Source organism: Notothenia rossii (genome assembly GCF_949606895.1).
Source record: "Notothenia rossii genome assembly, chromosome: 5".
In the NCBI taxonomy this organism is placed as follows: domain Eukaryota; kingdom Metazoa; phylum Chordata; class Actinopteri; order Perciformes; family Nototheniidae; genus Notothenia; species Notothenia rossii.
In genome coordinates, this window is record NC_136903.1 from 30,402,561 (window position 1) to 30,422,402 (window position 19,842).

A 19,842-nucleotide genomic window follows, 5' to 3' on the forward strand; every position below is an offset into this window, starting at 1 on the left:
GCACCCCTCTTCTAGCATAAGCCCGAATGGTCTCAGCCATATTGCATCAGTAACGTGCACTTGTTGTTACAGCAGGATCAGTTTGTGTGTTCGCAAGCCGTGTTCTCAACATTTAGCATTTTTCTTATTATTTAATTTAATTTGTTTACTTTAACATCATTTTTCATGGTGGGGCTAAGCCATTTCTTGGTATGGCTGTAGCCTACCCCAGCCATACCCTGGCACCGCCACTGCCTGAAGTCAAAGCCTAGTGTTGCTGCTGTACTCAGCACCTGTAGGCTTGATTGTGACCATTGACACATTTAAATCTCATTTGCCGACAGCTGTAGCCAACTTGGATTCAAGGCAGCTGCAATAAATTCCGAAGGCGACCCTGAGTAACAGAAAAAACACGTCTAAATATACCAAAAGTTCAGAGTTCTCAGAGTTCCAAAGCATTCCGGCAGCATAGTCTACTGCTGTATCTATGGATAAGTTTAGATTAGTATGTGTCCGGCAGTGAACCTGTACAGAGAGGGGTGAACACCTACATGCTGGCTACTGTTCTCTTGTGGTGTTTTTGAAATAAAGTCACAATGGTTTGCAATTCTACCTCCTCTCGTGGTCGATTCTTTCCCTGAAAATCCAACCGCTAAAGGGTCGCTGTCTCACAAATGTAGGGGCTTGGACTGGGAGCTGTAGGGTCGCCGGTTCAAGTCTCACCGACCAGACCTAAAATATGGAGGGTGGACTGCTACTTGGAGAGGTCCCAGTTCACATCCTGCCCTGCCGTGGTGCCCTTGAGCAAGGCACCGGACACCCCCCTTCCCCGCTCACTCCCATTGCTCCCCGGGCGCAGTGCAATAGCTGCCCACTGCTCCTACTAGACTCCTGGTACTAGGATGGGTTAAATGCAGAGAACAAATGTCACTGTGTGTGCTGTGTGCTCTGCATGTGTGACCATTAAAGAGGGTTTCATCCCTCCCAATTATATTCTTCTAATTCTATGTTATAGTTTTGTGATTTTCACACCAACATTTTTCTTTGCTTTCATTGACTATTTAGACTACAACTATTTCAGTAAACCTATTTGACCCTAGTTAGCCCAGTATTTAAGATGGGCCGGAAATTATAAAAAAGGGTAAAGGGTTTTAAGTGGCAATTTATTTAACATGTACTTATATAATTATATAATTCATTGCTTTAATAAATGAGTACATAAACAATTATGTTGTATTTTAAGTAAAGATACATATATACAAATATAAATAGTTAAATGAATAAGTGAATAATTTAATCCGTAGAATTGTTATTTATCATAAATGTATACAAATACATGTAAACAAATGTGTGTGTTTCATTTCTCTTTTTATTTTACTGAAGCACTTAATTATGCAATTAGACCATTTACTTTTGGACGCTAAACTGCTCCATAGTAAAAGTAATCAAACTTTGTTTCAAGATGAACAATGACATTTAGAAAATCAAAGAAACCTTTATAAAACATGTGTATTAATTAAAATGAAAGTTTCTTGTTCCACCATTTTTTCATCAGACAACTGAAAAATGTGGCTTGAAATAATTATATGATGATATAGTGTAAACTAAAAGATGGTCAGGGGTCAGTTATATAAATAGGTTTTTCTAAAATTACAGGTTATATGTTAATATGATTTTTTTTTAAAATAGGTTTCAAAAACTGTATGAAAGAAAATGTTAGAAGGAGTCTTACAGTTGAGTTACTTGCCCTACTGGATGAAATCCAAAATACAAGAGGTACTGGCAACACCTGTTCCAATCGATGCCTGTTGTCCACACCACATTTGGCAAGGGCCCATATTTAACTTTGCTGCGTAAGCAAGCCAGATCGTATATAAGGGGGCCCAACAGGACAAGGGACAGTGTGGTGGAAGACAATCGGAGACTTCAGCTTGTGGTAGGCTTATCTTCTGCTGTATAGCATTTCAATGCATTCTGTATTTGCTCAATTTATTTAAAATATAAACTCATTGTAAAAAATATCATGAACAATTTTGTTGATTTAAGACCAATATGATATCTTCTCAACAGGATTGTGGAATATTTCTGACTTTTCTCACGAAGAGTGGAACAGGTATGAACATATTACTACATTACATTTGTAAATATATTTTATTCCGTCAATCTAAGTTAGAAAAACGTTTTAATGAGCTAATTACTTTTAACTCCATACTGGAATGTGTTCTGGAACAGAAAATAATTGAAGTGTGGACTGTTACCATTCCACATTTCAGTTTATTTTCTTCCTTTGAGAACAAAGCAGCTGACCCCCACACGGCTTCCTGGGCCCTGTATAGTATCTGCCCACTGCTTCTAATTCTGGGTTAAATTCAAAGACTACATTTCACTGAGTGTGGTGCTGTGCACATTTGTGTGACGATTTAACGAGAATTTGATTTGAATCCCTCCATTTCAATTTCAAGGAGAATTCAATTTAATAGGGATATGTTTATTTTTCTTTGATGACAGACATTCTGGGCTGTTCAATCAAATTGATTGAAAACATTACAATAAGTAAGATTAATAAGATTTATCCTACTGGTGTGTACTTCACAGAAATAAACTGCCACCATGAGTACCGACGCAGAGATGGCCACTTATGGCAAAGCTGCCATTTACCTTCGTAAGCCAGAGAGGGAAAGAATTGAGGCTCAAAGCGCACCATTTGATGCCAAGAGTGCCTGCTATGTGTCTGATACCAAGGAGCTGTACTTGAAGGCAACAATCCTCAAGAAAGATGGTGGCAAAGCCACTGTCAAAATACTGGGAACTGAGGATGTACGTATCATTAAATCAGTGTGTACAAGGAATTACATTTGATCAGTTCTCATTGTAACACATTTCCTGTTCTAGGAGAGGGTAGTGAAAGAAGAGGACATCAGCCCAATGAACCCTCCCAAGTATGACAAGATTGAGGACATGGCCATGATGACCCATCTCAATGAAGCCTCTGTGCTGTATAACCTCAAAGAGCGTTATGCAGCATGGATGATCTACGTAAGACTAATTGCCTAATGAGACTGAAAAATGTTTGCTGGAAACATGAAGTAACATTTCAATTCTCTATGATATCTTTTAGACCTACTCTGGGTTGTTCTGTGCCACTGTGAACCCCTACAAGTGGCTCCCAGTATACGATTCTGAATGTGTAAATGCCTACAGAGGCAAGAAGCGTATGGAGGCTCCACCCCACATCTTCTCTGTCTCTGACAACGCTTATCAGTTCATGGCTACTGGTAAGTCATTACCACTAATTTAGAACGCATCAGTATATAGGGTTTATGTTTTTAACATGTACTTGATTGGTTTATGTTTTTTTCACTTTTACAGATAGGGAAAACCAGTCTGTCTTGATCACGTAAGTTTGTAACATTTACAATTGTTTTTTAAATTAAGATGAATCAAACATATTGGTCAAGTTCTTAATGACCTCTGTCTATACCTAGTGGAGAATCTGGTGCTGGAAAGACTGTGAACACCAAGCGTGTCATCCAGTACTTTGCAACGATCTCAGTTTCTGGACCCAAGAGGGACACATCAAAGGTATGTTACTCTATGATGATGACGATTCAGGATTCTTTATCTTTAGAAGTCTTTTCAGGGATGAACAAATGAAGTCGTTTCCTGACAGCAATTCTTAACCTGGATTCTAGGGGTCACTTGAGGATCAGATTATTGCAGCCAATCCATTGCTTGAGGCGTATGGTAACGCAAAAACTGTGAGGAATGACAACTCTTCTCGTTTTGTAAGTATGGAACAGTTTCTACACACGAGAGAAGCATTGTTACATTGCACTTGTGGAGGGACATTAATGATTATGTTATTTCAAACAGGGTAAATTCATCAGAATCCATTTCAACACAGCTGGCAAACTGGCTAGTGCTGATATTGAGACTTGTAAGTAACAATCCTTATAGTGTATACAAACTACTGTAAGTAAGATTTAGCCTGGCTCTGACATATGATCAAAACTTGTAGATCTTCTGGAGAAGTCTAGAGTGACATTCCAGCTTGAGCAAGAGAGAGGCTACCATATCTTCTACCAGATGATGACTGCCCACATACCTGAGCTGATTGGTAAGGAGATTGAGATATTACAATTGTTTTAACCTTATTAGAGTTTTACATTTATAAAAAATATCTGCTGACATGTTTATATTTTTGGGACTCTAGAACTGGCACTCCTCACAACCAACCCCTACGACTTCCCCATGTGTAGCATGGGTAAGATCACTGTGGCCAGCATTGATGACAAAGTGGAGCTGGAAGCCACGGATGTGAGTAATTTTGAATTCAATATATTTAAATAGACTTTGTGAAACAAATGCAACATCATTACAACTCTTTTAAGAACATTTGCTTGAGCAATTATGTTTTTTGTGTCTTTTGAAACCAGAATGCTATTGATATCCTGGGCTTCACTAATGAAGAGAAGATGAGCATCTACAGGATGACCGGTGCTGTGCTTCACCATGGTAACATGAAGTTCAAGCAAAAGCAGCGTGAGGAGCAGGCTGAGCCTGATGGCACAGAGGGTGAGTATTTAATCTTAGCTCAAAGCTTAGAGCTAGGCAACAACATTGGTACATTTCTTGATAACATTGTGTTCTTCACAAATTATGATGGACATCTCTGAATTATTTTTAGATGCTGACAAGGTTGCTTATTTGCTGGGTCTGAACTCCGCTGACATGCTGAAGGGTCTGTGCTATCCTAGAGTGAAGGTCGGAAATGAGTATGTCACCAAGGGACAGACAGTACCTCAGGTAAACAATTCATATCAATATTCGACTTTGTACTATTTAAAACAAAAAATGTAGTACAGAGTTCATTAGGAAAAAGATATGCGATGTAAGTTGGCATTTTTTGTACTTCTGTCAATGAGTTCTAATTGAATGCTAAATTCAAGGGAGATCTTTCATTCAATTTTTGTTTTGGAATTTTAGTGCTATGTATCTTGAAAATAATATAATATACCAGTTGTATATGTCAAAAATGAAATCACATCACTGTGTTCTTTAAGGTCATGAACTCAGTGCCTGCCCTGGCCAAGTCCATCTATGAGAGGATGTTTTTGTGGATGGTCATCCGTATCAACCAGATGTTGGACACCAAACAAGCTAGACAGTACTATATTGGTGTGCTGGATATTGCTGGCTTTGAAATCTTTGATGTAAGCCTGAGTTCCAACAATTTAGCAGTTGACACTTTTCAATAAATAATAGTTCTTATTGCCTTGTAAGAGATTATAAAGATGATATGTCCTTTTGCAGTTCAATACATTGGAGCAGCTGTGCATCAACTTCACCAATGAGAAACTGCAACAGTTCTTCAACCACACCATGTTCGTCCTGGAGCAAGAGGAGTACAAGAAAGAGGGTATTATCTGGGAGTTCATTGACTTTGGTATGGACTTGGCTGCCTGCATTGAGCTGATTGAAAAGGTAAACACTTACTTTATTATTTCATAAATCATAGGTAACAGTTTTTGTATTTGTTATCATGTATCACTAAATGACATACCTTTTTCAACTTTTTAAAGCCCATGGGCATCTTCTCCATCCTTGAAGAGGAGTGCATGTTCCCCAAGGCCTCAGACACATCCTTCAAGAACAAGCTGTATGACCAGCATCTTGGCAAAACTAAAGCATTTGAGAAGCCAAAGCCCGCAAAGGGAAAGGCTGAGGCCCACTTCTCCCTGGTGCACTATGCTGGTACCGTGGACTACAACATCACTGGCTGGCTGGACAAGAACAAGGATCCCCTGAATGACTCTGTCGTTCAGCTGTACATGAAATCCTCAGTGAAACTGCTGGGTCTGCTGTATCCTCCAATAGTTGAGGGTAAGATAGTAACTACCGGAAACACATTTTAAGACCAGAGATAATATATACTTTTTATCAAATGTATATTTGTATTATTATTTTATTTTAACTATTACTTGTTTATGCTAATCTTGTGACATTCTAACAAAACATCAACAGAGGCTGGTAAGAAGGGAGGCAAGAAGAAGGGTGGTTCTATGCAGACTGTGTCCTCACAGTTCAGGGTAAGCTTTCTCAAAGCAAATATCTAATTGCTCTCTGTTTAAACAAAATCTCACAATTGTGGCATTTCATGACATGAGACACCATTATGGATTACAGGAGAACTTGGGCAAGCTGATGACTAACTTGAGGAGCACCCATCCTCACTTTGTGCGCTGCCTGATTCCCAATGAGTCAAAGATTCCAGGTAAATAGAGAACATAATCGTGATAGTCTTAATGACTGGGTTAGGTTTTGTTTGCATTGAATTCGTTTTGTGTGGCTTCAATTAAGACACTTACTAATCATTAAAATCATTCATTATGAAATGTATTTTTGGACAGGACTGATGGAGAACCACCTGGTTATCCACCAGCTCAGGTGTAATGGTGTCCTGGAGGGTATTAGAATCTGCAGAAAAGGTTTCCCCAGCAGGATCCTCTATGCTGACTTCAAGCAGAGGTATAATTTCTTTATACATAGAATTGTAACCTCTCATTATTAAAATGTAATGCTCCTCCTGACAATAAACTCTTTCATATAGATACAAGGTGCTGAATGCCGGTGTCATCCCTGAGGGTCAGTTCATGGACAACAAGAAGGCTTCAGAGAAGCTGCTTGGGTCAATTGATGTTCCTCATGATGAATATAAATTTGGACACACCAAGGTAAGTACTTTACATTTACTTCATAACTGAGCTAATGAATATTTACCAAAGACGCTGTACAGTGTATTTGTTGTATGTTACTGTGACTACGGTAGTATGTATTATACATGTAATTAATGAAACATACCTCAGGAGGTAAACTCTGGTAGCCTCTCTTTTTCTATCCCGGAATATAATAAAAAATAAAAAACAATACTTCCTTGATTATGATGAAACAAGTGATTAAGACTTGGCCTTAAAACCATTCCATCCAACCAAAAACCATCATATAAATAGGAGTCACATATTTCATTTTGTTTGTTTGCTTGCTTGTTATACAGTGTTTCAAGTGTTCATTACTTGAATTCCTCATTTATTTGCTGAAAGAAATGTATGTTTCCCCTCCTCAAAAAAAAGTATTCTGATTCTGAAATAATTTGTTGTTTCTGTTTGTTCAGGTGTTCTTCAAGGCTGGCCTGCTGGGTACCCTTGAGGAGATGAGAGACGAAAAACTGGCACATCTGGTCACCATGACTCAGGCTTTAATGCGTGGTTTCCTCAGTAGAACGGAGTTTGTGAAGATGACACAAAGGAGGCACGTAGAAAATTGCTAATTCTGATCAATGGTGTAAAAAAAAAAAAAAAAAATGCTCTAAAACCTATTTTTCTGTGCAGGGAAGCCGTATACACCATCCAGTACAACGTGCGCTCATTCATGAATGTGAAACACTGGCCATGGATGAAGATCTACTACAAGATTAAGCCTCTGCTGCAGAGTGCTGAAACTGAGAAGGAGCTGGCAAATATGAAGGAGAACTATGAAAAAATGAAAACTGACCTGGCTACAGCCCTGGCCAAGAAGAAGGAACTGGAGGAGAAGATGGTTTCCCTTCTGCAGGAGAAAAATGATCTGAGTCTGCAAGTAGCATCTGTAAGTAAACGTCAACAGACAAATACGCTTTTTCATGTTTGTAAATATATAAGAGCTAACACGTATTTTTTATGAAAATGGTCTAGGAAGGAGAAAATCTGTCTGATGCTGAGGAGAGATGTGAGGGACTCATCAAGAGTAAGATTCAGTTGGAGGCCAAACTCAAAGAGACAACTGAGAGACTGGAGGATGAAGAGGAAATGAATGCCGAGCTCACTGCCAAAAAGAGAAAGCTGGAGGATGAATGCTCTGAGCTCAAGAAGGATATTGATGACCTGGAGCTTACCTTGGCCAAAGTGGAGAAGGAGAAACATGCCACTGAGAACAAGGTTTGTAATCAATGATCTGTCCATTAGGTAGTGAGATTATAATTATTTATTTGTATTAACAGTCTCAGTAAATCTTTCTTGCATATTTAGGTGAAGAACCTGACTGAGGAGATGGCCTCTCAGGATGAGAGCATTGCTAAGTTGACCAAGGAAAAGAAAGCCCTTCAGGAGTCTCATCAGCAGACTCTTGATGACCTGCAGGCAGAGGAAGACAAAGTCAACACTCTGACTAAGGCCAAGACCAAGCTTGAGCAGCAAGTGGATGATGTAAGTTTACAGTCACTTGATTTGGAAAAGCAAGATTAATCTTGAACATGATAATTAAAAATGTACACTTTTGTTTAGCTTGAGGGTTCTCTGGAGCAAGAGAAGAAGCTGCGTATGGACCTGGAGAGAGCCAAGAGAAAGCTTGAGGGTGATCTCAAACTGGCCCAGGAATCCGTCATGGATCTTGAGAATGACAAGCAGCAGTCTGATGAGAAAATCAAAAAGTAACTTGGTCTTTCTGTTTGCACAACATACATTTTTTTAAAGAAGTGTTCAATTGCATGAACTCAATGGACTTTATCAATTTGTTACAGGAAGGACTTTGAATGCAGTCAGCTCCTTAGCAAGATTGAAGATGAGCAGTCTCTGGGTGCTCAGCTCCAGAAGAAGATCAAGGAGCTCCAGGTGAGATATTGTTACAATTAACAATACTGCATACATTTGCCTTATGTGTAATAAAGTGAATGATTGCTAAAAGAGAAAACATCTACATTCAACAGGCTCGTATTGAGGAACTGGAAGAGGAGATTGAGGCTGAGCGTGCAGCTCGTGCCAAGGTTGAGAAGCAGAGAGCTGACCTCTCCAGGGAACTTGAGGAGATCAGTGAGAGGCTGGAGGAGGCTGGAGGTGCCACCTCTGCTCAGATTGAGATGAACAAGAAGCGTGAGGCTGAGTTCCAGAAGCTCCGTCGTGATCTTGAGGAGTCCACTCTGCAGCATGAAGCAACTGCTGCTGCCCTTCGCAAGAAGCAGGCTGACAGTGTTGCTGAGCTGGGAGAGCAGATTGACAACCTCCAGCGTGTCAAGCAGAAGCTTGAGAAGGAAAAGAGTGAATACAAGATGGAGATTGATGACCTCTCTAGCAACATGGAGAATGTTGCTAAGGCAAAGGTACACTAGCATTACATGCTTTTTTGATTATATTATAAGTTACCAATATGAATATAGTTCATCATTTCAATTATTTTGTGAATAAGATCTGATCACTGATCTTATTTATTTTTTCCTCATTAGGGAAATCTTGAAAAGATGTGCCGTACTCTTGAGGACCAACTTAGCGAACTGAAGACCAAGAATGATGAAAACGTCCGTCAAATCAACGACACAAGTTCACAGAAAGCACGTCTCCTGACCGAAAATGGTATCTACATCTTTTTGGTGAACGATCCGTGGAGTATATGATTGAGAAACATACCACAAACTAACGTATTATAATATTTTTCACACAAGGTGAGTTCAGCCGTCAAATTGAAGAGAAGGAAGCTCTTGTCTCTCAGTTGACCAGAGGCAAGCAGGCCTACACACAGCAGATTGATGAATTGAAGAGACAGATTGAGGAGGAGGTTAAGGTAAGAAACAATTAAGATGGTGTGTATTGGTCATGTTGTAAATTAGATATTGTGCAAAGGTCAATAATATGTCTTACAACAGGCCAAGAATGCTCTTGCCCATGGCCTTCAATCAGCCCGCCATGACTGTGATCTGCTGAGGGAGCAGTTTGAAGAGGAGCAGGAGGCCAAGGCTGAGCTGCAGCGTGGAATGTCCAAGGCCAACAGTGAGGTGGCTCAATGGAGATCAAAGTATGAAACTGATGCTATCCAGCGCACTGAGGAGCTTGAGGAATCCAAGTGAGTGACATTTAAACTGGTAAATGGCCAGAAGTATAGCATTTTGACAAAAATTCTACTGATTCCTGAATTGCTGGTAATAATATTAGTATTTTTAAATGTGTATAGCTTCTTACTTTGAGGCCAATCGTTTCAATTAATTAATACGATAATTAGTTGTTTTATATATGCAAATATAATTAGAAAATAACTTGTAACTTTATGAGTTTAACTGAGCTACAAATACCTAAATTTTTCAAACAGGAAAAAGCTTGCCCAGCGCCTTCAGGAGGCTGAGGAACAGATTGAGGCAGTGAACTCTAAGTGTGCTTCTCTTGAGAAAACCAAACAGAGGCTCCAGAGTGAGGTGGAGGACCTCATGATTGATGTGGAGAGGGCCAATGGCCTTGCTGCCAACCTGGACAAAAAGCAGAGGAACTTTGACAAGGTAACATCATTTACTATGTTTGATCAAAACACACAAACAATGACATAAATATTTATTTTGCCCTCTTACGTGAACATATCCAAATGAACTGTATGAATTGTATTATTCAGGTGTTGGCAGAGTGGAAGCAGAAGTACGAGGAGGGTCAGTCAGAGCTTGAGGGAGCACAGAAGGAGGCTCGTTCTCTCAGCACTGAGCTGTTCAAGATGAAGAACTCTTATGAGGAGGCTCTTGATCATCTGGAGACCATGAAGCGTGAAAACAAGAATCTGCAACGTGAGTTCTACATAATGTAACATAATTGTTTTTTGATATTTTACAATTTAAGGTTCAACAATATGTTAAAACCCATGTATCTTTCTGCAGAGGAGATCTCAGATCTGACTGAACAGATTGGTGAGACTGGCAAGAACATCCATGAGCTGGAGAAGTCCAAGAAGCAGGTGGAGACAGAGAAGACTGAGATCCAGACAGCTCTTGAAGAGGCTGAGGTATTTATTTTTCCTGGGAGTTCATAACATTACAAATCATTGACACATATATCAGTGTTTGAAGGCAAAGATGAGTGTTTAATTGTTTGATTTCATTAGGGAACTCTGGAACATGAAGAGTCTAAGATCCTTCGTGTCCAGCTGGAGCTCAACCAGATTAAGGGTGAGGTGGACAGGAAGCTGGCAGAGAAAGATGAAGAGATGGAACAGATCAAGAGGAACAGTCAGAGAGTGACTGACTCCATGCAGAGCACTCTGGATTCTGAGGTCAGGAGCAGGAACGATGCCCTGAGAATCAAGAAGAAGATGGAGGGAGATCTGAATGAGATGGAGATTCAGCTCAGCCATGCCAACCGCCAGGCTGCTGAGTCCCAGAAGCAGCTGAGGAATGTGCAGGCACAGCTGAAGGTATTTTAAGGAACATTTGTTTTTCCAACTATGGTAGATTGGGCTACATTTTGGCATTCATGTATATGTCTGATCTTTTTCTCACTAGGATGCACAACTGCACCTTGATGATGCTGTCAGAGCCCAGGAGGACTTCAAGGAGCAAGCTGCTATGGTGGATCGTAGAAACGGTCTTATGGTGGCTGAAATTGAGGAACTTAGAGCTGCTCTGGAACAGACAGAGAGAAGTCGCAAAATTGCTGAGCAAGAGCTGGTTGATGCCAGTGAGCGTGTTGGACTTCTGCACTCTCAGGTGAACAAACCTAATCATTTATTTCAATAATTCAAGAATCTAATACAATTTTAAATAACATGAATATTTGGCATGTGTTGACTTAGGAGGCTAAATATGTTTATTTTTTAGAACACAAGCCTTGTGAACACCAAGAAGAAGCTTGAGACAGACCTGGTCCAGATCCAGGGTGAAGTGGATGACATTGTTCAGGAAGCAAGGAATGCAGAGGAGAAGGCTAAGAAGGCCATCACTGATGTAGGTTTCAATGTCATGTGTTCTTGCTTTAACTGTAAATGTTTTTCCTTGGTATGTCTAGTTAACATGTTATGCTGTCTCCTGTAGGCTGCTATGATGGCTGAGGAGCTGAAGAAGGAGCAAGATACTAGTGCTCACCTTGAGAGGATGAAGAAGAACCTGGAGGTTGCTGTTAAGGACCTGCAGCACCGTCTGGATGAGGCTGAGAACCTGGCCATGAAGGGTGGAAAGAAGCAGCTCCAGAAACTGGAGTCTAGGGTAAAAAAAAGTCATACTAAGATGTATATACAGTAGCTGAAAGAAACCTTTGTAAACAAGCTGGATACTTAATGTTTTAATTTTATTCAAAAGGTGCATGAGCTGGAGGCAGAGGTTGAGGCTGAACAGAGACGTGGAGTAGATGCTGTTAAAGGTGTCCGCAAATATGAGAGGAGAGTTAAGGAGCTCACCTATCAGGTAAAGTCACTTTCATAGTTAACATGTACAGTACCAATTACTCTAATATACTAACCTATTAAAATATTGAAACGTGCAAATCTTACCTGTCTTTCACAGACTGAGGAAGATAAGAAAAATGTTGCCAGGCTGCAGGATCTGGTTGACAAATTGCAGCTGAAGGTGAAGGCGTACAAGAGGCAGGCTGAGGATGCGGTAAGGACAATATATACCTTTCTTTGTGTAGATATGTCAGATTTATTTTCACCAGCAAATCTTGCTGATTGTTAAGATTACCATCACATTATTATATTTTAAAGTGTTTGAAGGTTTCTGTACCTTAAACTATGTATCTCTTATTCCAGGAGGAACAAGCCAATACTCATCTGTCCAAGTGCAGGAAGGTTCAGCATGAGCTGGAGGAGGCTGAGGAGCGTGCTGACATTGCAGAGTCCCAGGTCAACAAACTGAGAGCAAAGAGCCGTGACTCTGGCAAGGTAACTATAAAGACATTTCAGCTTTTATGAATGAAAATTAAATTAAATAACTCTTAATGCCTTACTTAAGTCTTGACAGGACAAATATAGCCCAAATCTTTATGAAATGAATGACAGAGAAATTATTCAGATGTATGCAAAGTAAAAAGGTTTATGCATATACACTCTATGTATTTATATTTTGTTTTGTTTTTTTTTACAGGGAAAAGAAACAGCTGAATAAAGCACTTGAGTGGATTGACTGTTTCTAATCATATAATATGATGTGAAATATACCACAATAAACGTTTTTGATCTTTAATGGAATTGTCTTTCTTATTAGTGCGAATGCTGTGCCGGTGTAATGCCGCGTTATGCATGCCCGCCAAAAAGGAAATTATATCGTTTCCAAGCCAATCTTTGCCGTACTAATCATTGAAATGACTGCGAGTGTTCGCTTTACGCTGTGGCGCGCTCCCGCGAGGTGCAGTGGGCTGACCCGTCCGTCCCTACAGGCCGATCACGCAGACTGTGTGGGGCCTCATCTTGCGGAGGGAGCCTCAACTGAGCCGAAAAGGCGGCGCACCTATGCGCTTATGCGGTGCAATTAGTGTGGTGCAGCACGGTTTCGCCGCTGCGAGGCTCCACTAGCATCTAATATGCTTCTAGAAAGGGCAAATGTGAAGCTTGGAAATATAGGACAAAGCATAACAAATTCTCCCATCTTTGTTTGAATGTCTGGCTTACAGTATGCTACATGCAACACACATGATGCATACATTTCTGATGTAGAGGTATGATTTAAAATCAATAATGACCAAAACATATGTATCCGATGTTACCATGTGTAATTATTGAGGCCTGTGGAAAGGAAAGCTTTTAAGCATGCCTCCAATGTGTATTTATAGGTCCATAGCACAGGCAATGGTAAGGAGAGCCTAAGACATACCAATCATTATTAAGTCTGAGAGTACTTTTGGATCCGTCAGGATTAGTTGGTGGGACTGTTTGAGGAGAAGGGTAAAGAGGTTGACTATTGTCACTTTAACCCCAACATGTACAATTTGCAAGAGCATAATGAATATCTTGGTCAAAAAAATCTAGGAAACCTTTCATGTGAAGCTGCACAATGTAAAGTTTGAAAGATTCTGATAGAGAGAGACGTTTTATGTAGTATCTTTGTTTAATTATTGTTTCAAGTTGATTGATTATTGATAGTGAGAATGTCTTACTGATTATTTTTGTCATTATGCAACAAAACCTAAAAATCCATCTTTCAATCAAATGAAACCTAGTTTTACTGTAGTAATCCAGGACATTGATTTAATATTTGTTTAAATTGTATGATCACAAAAGGATTCTGTAAAATAAAAAACATTATACAAGTTATACTATAAAACTGTTAATTGTTATGTTACCAAAATATAAATTATGGTTTAATTAATCAAATTAAAGAAGCAGTTTAAGGTAATAGAAATTCATTTAAAAGGAATATACCTTTAAAAAAATGAAGAGGAAGTTCAAGAGCTTTAAATAAACTTAAAGAAAAGACCTGACCATACTTACTGAAACCTGACACATCAGATGATATGTAACAACCCCAGTCTGCCATACCACATTTGGTGTATGCCACATTTAACTTTTAATGTGTCATCAAATTGTATTCAATATAAAAGACACTGGGGGACACGATAGAGGGTAGCAGCAACAGCCTCTTCTGTTTTCCTACTTGGGGTAATATGCTCTCTTAAGCTTGAAATTATTTGAATATGTTTTTCATTCTCAATTATTTTGTTGTTATAGAAATATTTGTTGAGTGAGTCTTGTTTTACCTTCTCTAACAACTAAAAACTGTTTTGAACAGGATTGATTCAATACTGTTGAAGGAGAGGGGGTTAGGTAAGGAAAACTTTTAAGTGTTTAATACATGTGCAAATTATTTATTCTTCATTTAATGTCTGCTGTAATTAATTGAAACGTTTACAAATCATCAAGAATATGTTAGTATATACTCTTATTTAAAACCAAGTCTGAAACGGACTTTGAGTGAAATTAAAGCCAACCTGTAACAATACAGAGATAATGTTTACATGCAAATTTGTAGATATTTATCTGCATTATTTTAAGTTCAAATTATGTTGAATAACATGTGCAATCTAATAAACATAGGTCTAAGTTGCAATTCATTTGTAATCATCCAACAGACATCAGCCGGCACCATGAGTACAGACGCGGAGATGGCCACTTATGGCAAAGCTGCCATTTACCTTCGTAAGCCAGAGAGGGAAAGAATTGAAGCTCAAAGCGCACCTTTTGATGCCAAGAGTGCCTGCTATGTGGCTGATACCAAGGAGCTGTACTTGAAGGGATCAATCCTCAAGAAAGATGGGGACAAAGTCACTGTCAAAGTCTTGACCACTCAGGAGGTTTGTATCACAAAGTCAGAGTTAAAGTGGGAAGCCAGAGAGAACTAGGAATGTAAAATGATTGGATCTAATTGTGAAACATTTCCTGTTCTAGGAGAAGGTAATGAAAGAGTGTGATGTGTATCCAATGAACCCTCCCAAGTATGACAAGATTGAGGACATGGCCATGATGACCCATCTCAATGAAGCCTCTGTGCTGTATAACCTCAAAGAGCGTTATGCAGCATGGATGATCTACGTGAGTAAATTTGTCTAATGAGAATAAGAAAAATATTGGATATTGCTATAGATATATACATATATATATATATAGGAATGTTACATTTTAATTCTCTATGATATCTTTTAGACCTACTCTGGGTTGTTCTGTGCCACTGTGAACCCCTACAAGTGGCTCCCAGTATACGATTCTGAATGTGTAAATGCCTACAGAGGCAAGAAGCGTATGGAGGCTCCACCCCACATCTTCTCTGTCTCTGACAACGCTTATCAGTTCATGGCTACTGGTAAGTCATTACCACTAATTTAGAACGCATCAGTATATAGGGTTTATGTTTTTAACATGTACTTGATTGGTTTATGTTTTTTCACTTTACAGATAGGGAAAACCAGTCTGTCTTGATCACGTAAGTTTGTAACATTTACAATTGTTTTTTAAATTAAGATGAATCAAACATATTGGTCAAGTTCTTAATGACCTCTGTCTATACCTAGTGGAGAATCTGGTGCTGGAAAGACTGTGAACACCAAGCGTGTCATCCAGTACTTTGCAACGATCTCAGTTTCTGGACCCAAGAGGGACACATCAAAGGTATGTTACTCTATGATGATGATGATGATTCAGGATTCTTTATCGTTAGAAGTCTTTTCAGGGATGAACAAATGAAGTCGTTTCCTGACAGCAATTCTTAACCTGGATTCTAGGGGTCACTTGAGGATCAGATTATTGCAGCCAATCCATTGCTTGAGGCGTATGGTAACGCCAAAACTGTGAGGAATGACAACTCTTCTCGTTTTGTAAGTATGGAACAGTTTCTACACACGAGAGAAGCATTGTTACATTGCACTTGTGGAGGGACATTAATGATTATGTTATTTCAAACAGGGTAAATTCATCAGAATCCATTTCAACACAGCTGGCAAACTGGCTAGTGCTGATATTGAGACTTGTAAGTAACAATCCTTATAGTGTATACAAACTACTGTAAGTAAGATTTAGCCTGGCTCTGACATATGATCAAAACTTGTAGATCTTCTGGAGAAGTCTAGAGTGACATTCCAGCTTGAGCAAGAGAGAGGCTACCATATCTTCTACCAGATGATGACCGCCCACATACCTGAGCTGATTGGTAAGGAGATTGAGATATTACAATTGTTTTAACCTTATTAGAGTTTTACATTTATAAAAAATATCTGCTGACATGTTTATATTTTTGGGACTCTAGAACTGGCACTCCTCACAACCAACCCCTACGACTTCCCCATGTGTAGCATGGGTAAGATCACTGTGGCCAGCATTGATGACAAAGTGGAGCTGGAAGCCACGGATGTGAGTAATTTTGAATTCAACATATTTAAATAGACTTTGTGAAACAAATGCAACATCATTACAACTCTTTTAAGAACATTTGCTTGAGCAATTATGTTTTTTGTGTCTTTTGAAACCAGAATGCTATTGATATCCTGGGCTTCACTAATGAAGAGAAGATGAGCATCTACAGGATGACCGGTGCTGTGCTTCACCATGGTAACATGAAGTTCAAGCAAAAGCAGCGTGAGGAGCAGGCTGAGCCTGATGGCACAGAGGGTGAGTATTTAATCTTAGCTCAAAGCTTAGAGCTAGGCAACAACATTGGTACATTTCTTGATAACATTGTGTTCTTCACAAATTATGATGGACATCTCTGAATTATTTTTAGATGCTGACAAGGTTGCTTATTTGCTGGGTCTGAACTCCGCTGACATGCTGAAGGGTCTGTGCTATCCTAGAGTGAAGGTCGGAAATGAGTATGTCACCAAGGGACAAACAGTACCTCAGGTAAACAATTCATATCAATATTCAACCTTGTACCATTAAAAATTTTTAAAATGTAGTACAGAGTTCATTCGGAAAAAGAAACGCGATATCTGTTGGCGTATTTCTTTCAATGAGTTCCCTATATTTAATACAAAATTCAAAAGTCAAGGGACATCTTTGATGCAATTTTTATACTTGAAATGTTGTGTCACGTTTCTTTATAAGGTAAAAAAACGGTTTTATATCGTCAAAAATGAAATCACATTACTGTTTTCTTTAAGGTCATGAACTCAGTGCCTGCCCTGGCCAAGTCCATCTATGAGAAGATGTTCTTGTGGATGGTCATCCGTATCAACCAGATGTTGGACACCAAACAAGCTAGACAGTACTATATTGGTGTGCTGGATATTGCTGGCTTTGAAATCTTTGATGTAAGCCTGAGTTCCAACAATTTAGCAGTTGACACTTTTCAATAAATAATAGTTCTTATTGCCTTGTAAGAGATTATAAAGATGATATGTCCTTTTGCAGTTCAATACATTGGAGCAGCTGTGCATCAACTTCACCAATGAGAAACTGCAACAGTTCTTCAACCACACCATGTTCGTCCTGGAGCAAGAGGAGTACAAGAAAGAGGGTATTATCTGGGAGTTCATTGACTTTGGTATGGACTTGGCTGCCTGCATTGAGCTGATTGAAAAGGTAAACACTTACTTTATTATTTCATAAATCATAGGTAACAGTTTTTGTATTTGTTATCATGTATCACTAAATGACATACCTTTTTCAACTTTTTAAAGCCCATGGGCATCTTCTCCATCCTTGAAGAGGAGTGCATGTTCCCCAAGGCCTCAGACACATCCTTCAAGAACAAGCTGTATGACCAGCATCTTGGCAAAACTAAAGCATTTGAGAAGCCAAAGCCCGTAAAGGGCAAGCCTGAGGCCCACTTCTCCCTGGTGCACTATGCTGGTATCGTGGACTACAACATCTCTGGCTGGCTGGACAAGAACAAGGATCCCCTGAATGACTCAGTCATTCAGCTGTACATGAAATCCTCAGTGAAACTGCTGGGTCTGCTGTATCCTCCAGTAGTTGAGGGTAAGATAGTAACTACAGGAAACACATTTTAAGACCAGAGATAACATATACTTTTTACTAATCAAATGTATATTTGTATTATTATTTTATTTTAACTCATCAACTATTACTTGTTTATGCTAATCTTGTGACATTCTAACAAAACATCAACAGAGGCTGGTAAGAAGGGAGGCAAGAAGAAGGGTGGTTCTATGCAGACTGTGTCCTCACAGTTCAGGGTAAGCTTTCTCAAAGCAAAAATCGAATTGCTCTCTGTTTAAACAAAATCTCACAATTGTGGCATTTCATGACATGAGACACCATTATGGATTACAGGAGAACTTGGGCAAGCTGATGACTAACTTGAGGAGCACCCATCCTCACTTTGTGCGCTGTCTGATTCCCAATGAGTCAAAGACTCCAGGTAAATAGAGAACATAATCGTGATAGTCTTAATGACTGGGTTAGGTTTTGTTTGCATTGAATTAGTTTTGTGTGGCTTCAATTAAGACACTTACTAATCATTAAAATCATTCATTATGAAATGTATGTTTTTACAGGACTGATGGAGAACTTCCTGGTTATCCACCAGCTCAGGTGTAATGGTGTCCTGGAGGGTATTAGAATCTGCAGAAAAGGTTTCCCCAGCAGGATCCTCTATGCTGACTTCAAGCAGAGGTATCAGTCGATATTGTAATAGGTTCATTTTTGAAGCAGATTATTAAAATGTAATGCTCCCACTGACCATAAACCTTTTCATAAAAGATACAAGGTGCTGAATCCCAGTGTCATCCCTGAGGGTCAGTTCATGGACAACAAGAAGGCTTCAGAGAAGCTGCTTGGTTCAGTTGATGTTCCTCATGATGAGTATAAATTTGGACACACCAAGGTAAGCACCTTCCCTTAACATACTAAAGATTCATTTCGAATGAAGTCAAGTGGTTCAGTTTAGTGTGTCTGGTCATTTTGATATTTATTAAACCTGTATATATGAACCTTAGAAACCAAAACAAAATGAAAGAAAATAGGAACAAATGTGAAACTCCCTTTAATTTCAGATATTTGGTGCCAAGGAAACACAGAAGTGAATTACCGGCACTATAAAGAGAAAGAAGCCACCTTGTGGCAGGACTATATCAGTTCATTATACATTTCTTTTACATTTTCTTTTGTTCAGGTGTTCTTCAAGGCTGGCCTGCTGGGTACCCTTGAGGAGATGAGAGACGAAAAACTTGCATCTCTGGTCACCCTGACTCAGGCTTTGGCCCGTGGCTATATCATGAGAAAAGCGTTTATAAAGATGATTGAGAGAAGGCACGTTGCTAACAACTCATTCTCAATTGTGATTTGAGAATTCAAATATAACATCGTCTAAAAAAGCTGTTTCTTTTTTGCAGGGAAGCTATATATACCATCCAGTACAATATCCGCTCATTCATGAATGTGAAACACTGGCCATGGATGAAGGTCTACTACAAGATTAAGCCTCTGCTGCAGAGTGCTGAAACTGAGAAGGAGCTGGCAAATATGAAGGAGAACTATGACAAGATGAAAACTGACCTGGCTACTGCCCTGGCCAAGAAGAAGGAACTGGAGGAGAAGATGGTTTCCCTTCTGCAGGAGAAGAATGATCTGAGTCTGCAAATAGCATCTGTAAGTACAAACATTATCAGACAGATGAGATCCTTTTTCCATGTTTGTCCAAGT

The 19,842-nt window shown here is 39.3% G+C and overlaps 1 protein-coding gene across 2 annotated transcripts in view; it reads left to right on the forward strand.

Annotated features, from left to right (window-relative positions):
• The window catches only part of LOC307038707 (myosin heavy chain, fast skeletal muscle-like), a 28,886-nt gene that overhangs the window by 3,855 nt on the left and 5,189 nt on the right, over window positions 1–19,842 (forward strand). Inside the window, exons 4-43 of one of the 2 annotated variants that reach the window (XM_079680321.1) lie at window positions 2,050–2,092; window positions 2,575–2,796; window positions 2,872–3,015; window positions 3,098–3,254; window positions 3,349–3,376; window positions 3,465–3,561; window positions 3,672–3,764; window positions 3,853–3,916; window positions 3,998–4,096; window positions 4,193–4,296; window positions 4,416–4,554; window positions 4,667–4,785; window positions 5,043–5,192; window positions 5,293–5,463; window positions 5,562–5,862; window positions 6,004–6,068; window positions 6,166–6,253; window positions 6,390–6,507; window positions 6,590–6,713; window positions 7,151–7,287; window positions 7,368–7,623; window positions 7,710–7,952; window positions 8,043–8,219; window positions 8,298–8,443; window positions 8,534–8,624; window positions 8,720–9,109; window positions 9,233–9,359; window positions 9,449–9,567; window positions 9,650–9,846; window positions 10,090–10,273; window positions 10,384–10,549; window positions 10,640–10,764; window positions 10,864–11,172; window positions 11,261–11,464; window positions 11,576–11,701; window positions 11,789–11,959; window positions 12,053–12,157; window positions 12,257–12,352; window positions 12,502–12,633; window positions 12,836–12,934. In XM_079680321.1, coding sequence (XP_079536447.1) covers window positions 2,590–2,796; window positions 2,872–3,015; window positions 3,098–3,254; window positions 3,349–3,376; window positions 3,465–3,561; window positions 3,672–3,764; window positions 3,853–3,916; window positions 3,998–4,096; window positions 4,193–4,296; window positions 4,416–4,554; window positions 4,667–4,785; window positions 5,043–5,192; window positions 5,293–5,463; window positions 5,562–5,862; window positions 6,004–6,068; window positions 6,166–6,253; window positions 6,390–6,507; window positions 6,590–6,713; window positions 7,151–7,287; window positions 7,368–7,623; window positions 7,710–7,952; window positions 8,043–8,219; window positions 8,298–8,443; window positions 8,534–8,624; window positions 8,720–9,109; window positions 9,233–9,359; window positions 9,449–9,567; window positions 9,650–9,846; window positions 10,090–10,273; window positions 10,384–10,549; window positions 10,640–10,764; window positions 10,864–11,172; window positions 11,261–11,464; window positions 11,576–11,701; window positions 11,789–11,959; window positions 12,053–12,157; window positions 12,257–12,352; window positions 12,502–12,633; window positions 12,836–12,856 — 5,790 coding nt within the window. In that variant the 5' untranslated portion in view covers window positions 2,050–2,092; window positions 2,575–2,589 and the 3' untranslated portion in view covers window positions 12,857–12,934. Of the gene's footprint in view, window positions 1–2,049; window positions 2,093–2,574; window positions 2,797–2,871; window positions 3,016–3,097; window positions 3,255–3,348; window positions 3,377–3,464; window positions 3,562–3,671; window positions 3,765–3,852; window positions 3,917–3,997; window positions 4,097–4,192; window positions 4,297–4,415; window positions 4,555–4,666; window positions 4,786–5,042; window positions 5,193–5,292; window positions 5,464–5,561; window positions 5,863–6,003; window positions 6,069–6,165; window positions 6,254–6,389; window positions 6,508–6,589; window positions 6,714–7,150; window positions 7,288–7,367; window positions 7,624–7,709; window positions 7,953–8,042; window positions 8,220–8,297; window positions 8,444–8,533; window positions 8,625–8,719; window positions 9,110–9,232; window positions 9,360–9,448; window positions 9,568–9,649; window positions 9,847–10,089; window positions 10,274–10,383; window positions 10,550–10,639; window positions 10,765–10,863; window positions 11,173–11,260; window positions 11,465–11,575; window positions 11,702–11,788; window positions 11,960–12,052; window positions 12,158–12,256; window positions 12,353–12,501; window positions 12,634–12,835; window positions 14,347–14,476; window positions 14,512–14,816; window positions 15,039–15,132; window positions 15,277–15,387; window positions 15,545–15,636; window positions 15,665–15,752; window positions 15,850–15,962; window positions 16,056–16,143; window positions 16,208–16,288; window positions 16,388–16,483; window positions 16,588–16,706; window positions 16,846–16,957; window positions 17,077–17,336; window positions 17,487–17,586; window positions 17,758–17,855; window positions 18,157–18,309; window positions 18,375–18,471; window positions 18,560–18,695; window positions 18,814–18,900; window positions 19,025–19,312; window positions 19,450–19,532; window positions 19,789–19,842 lie in introns of those variants that run through there. The other variant, XM_079680320.1, reaches the window with a different exon arrangement.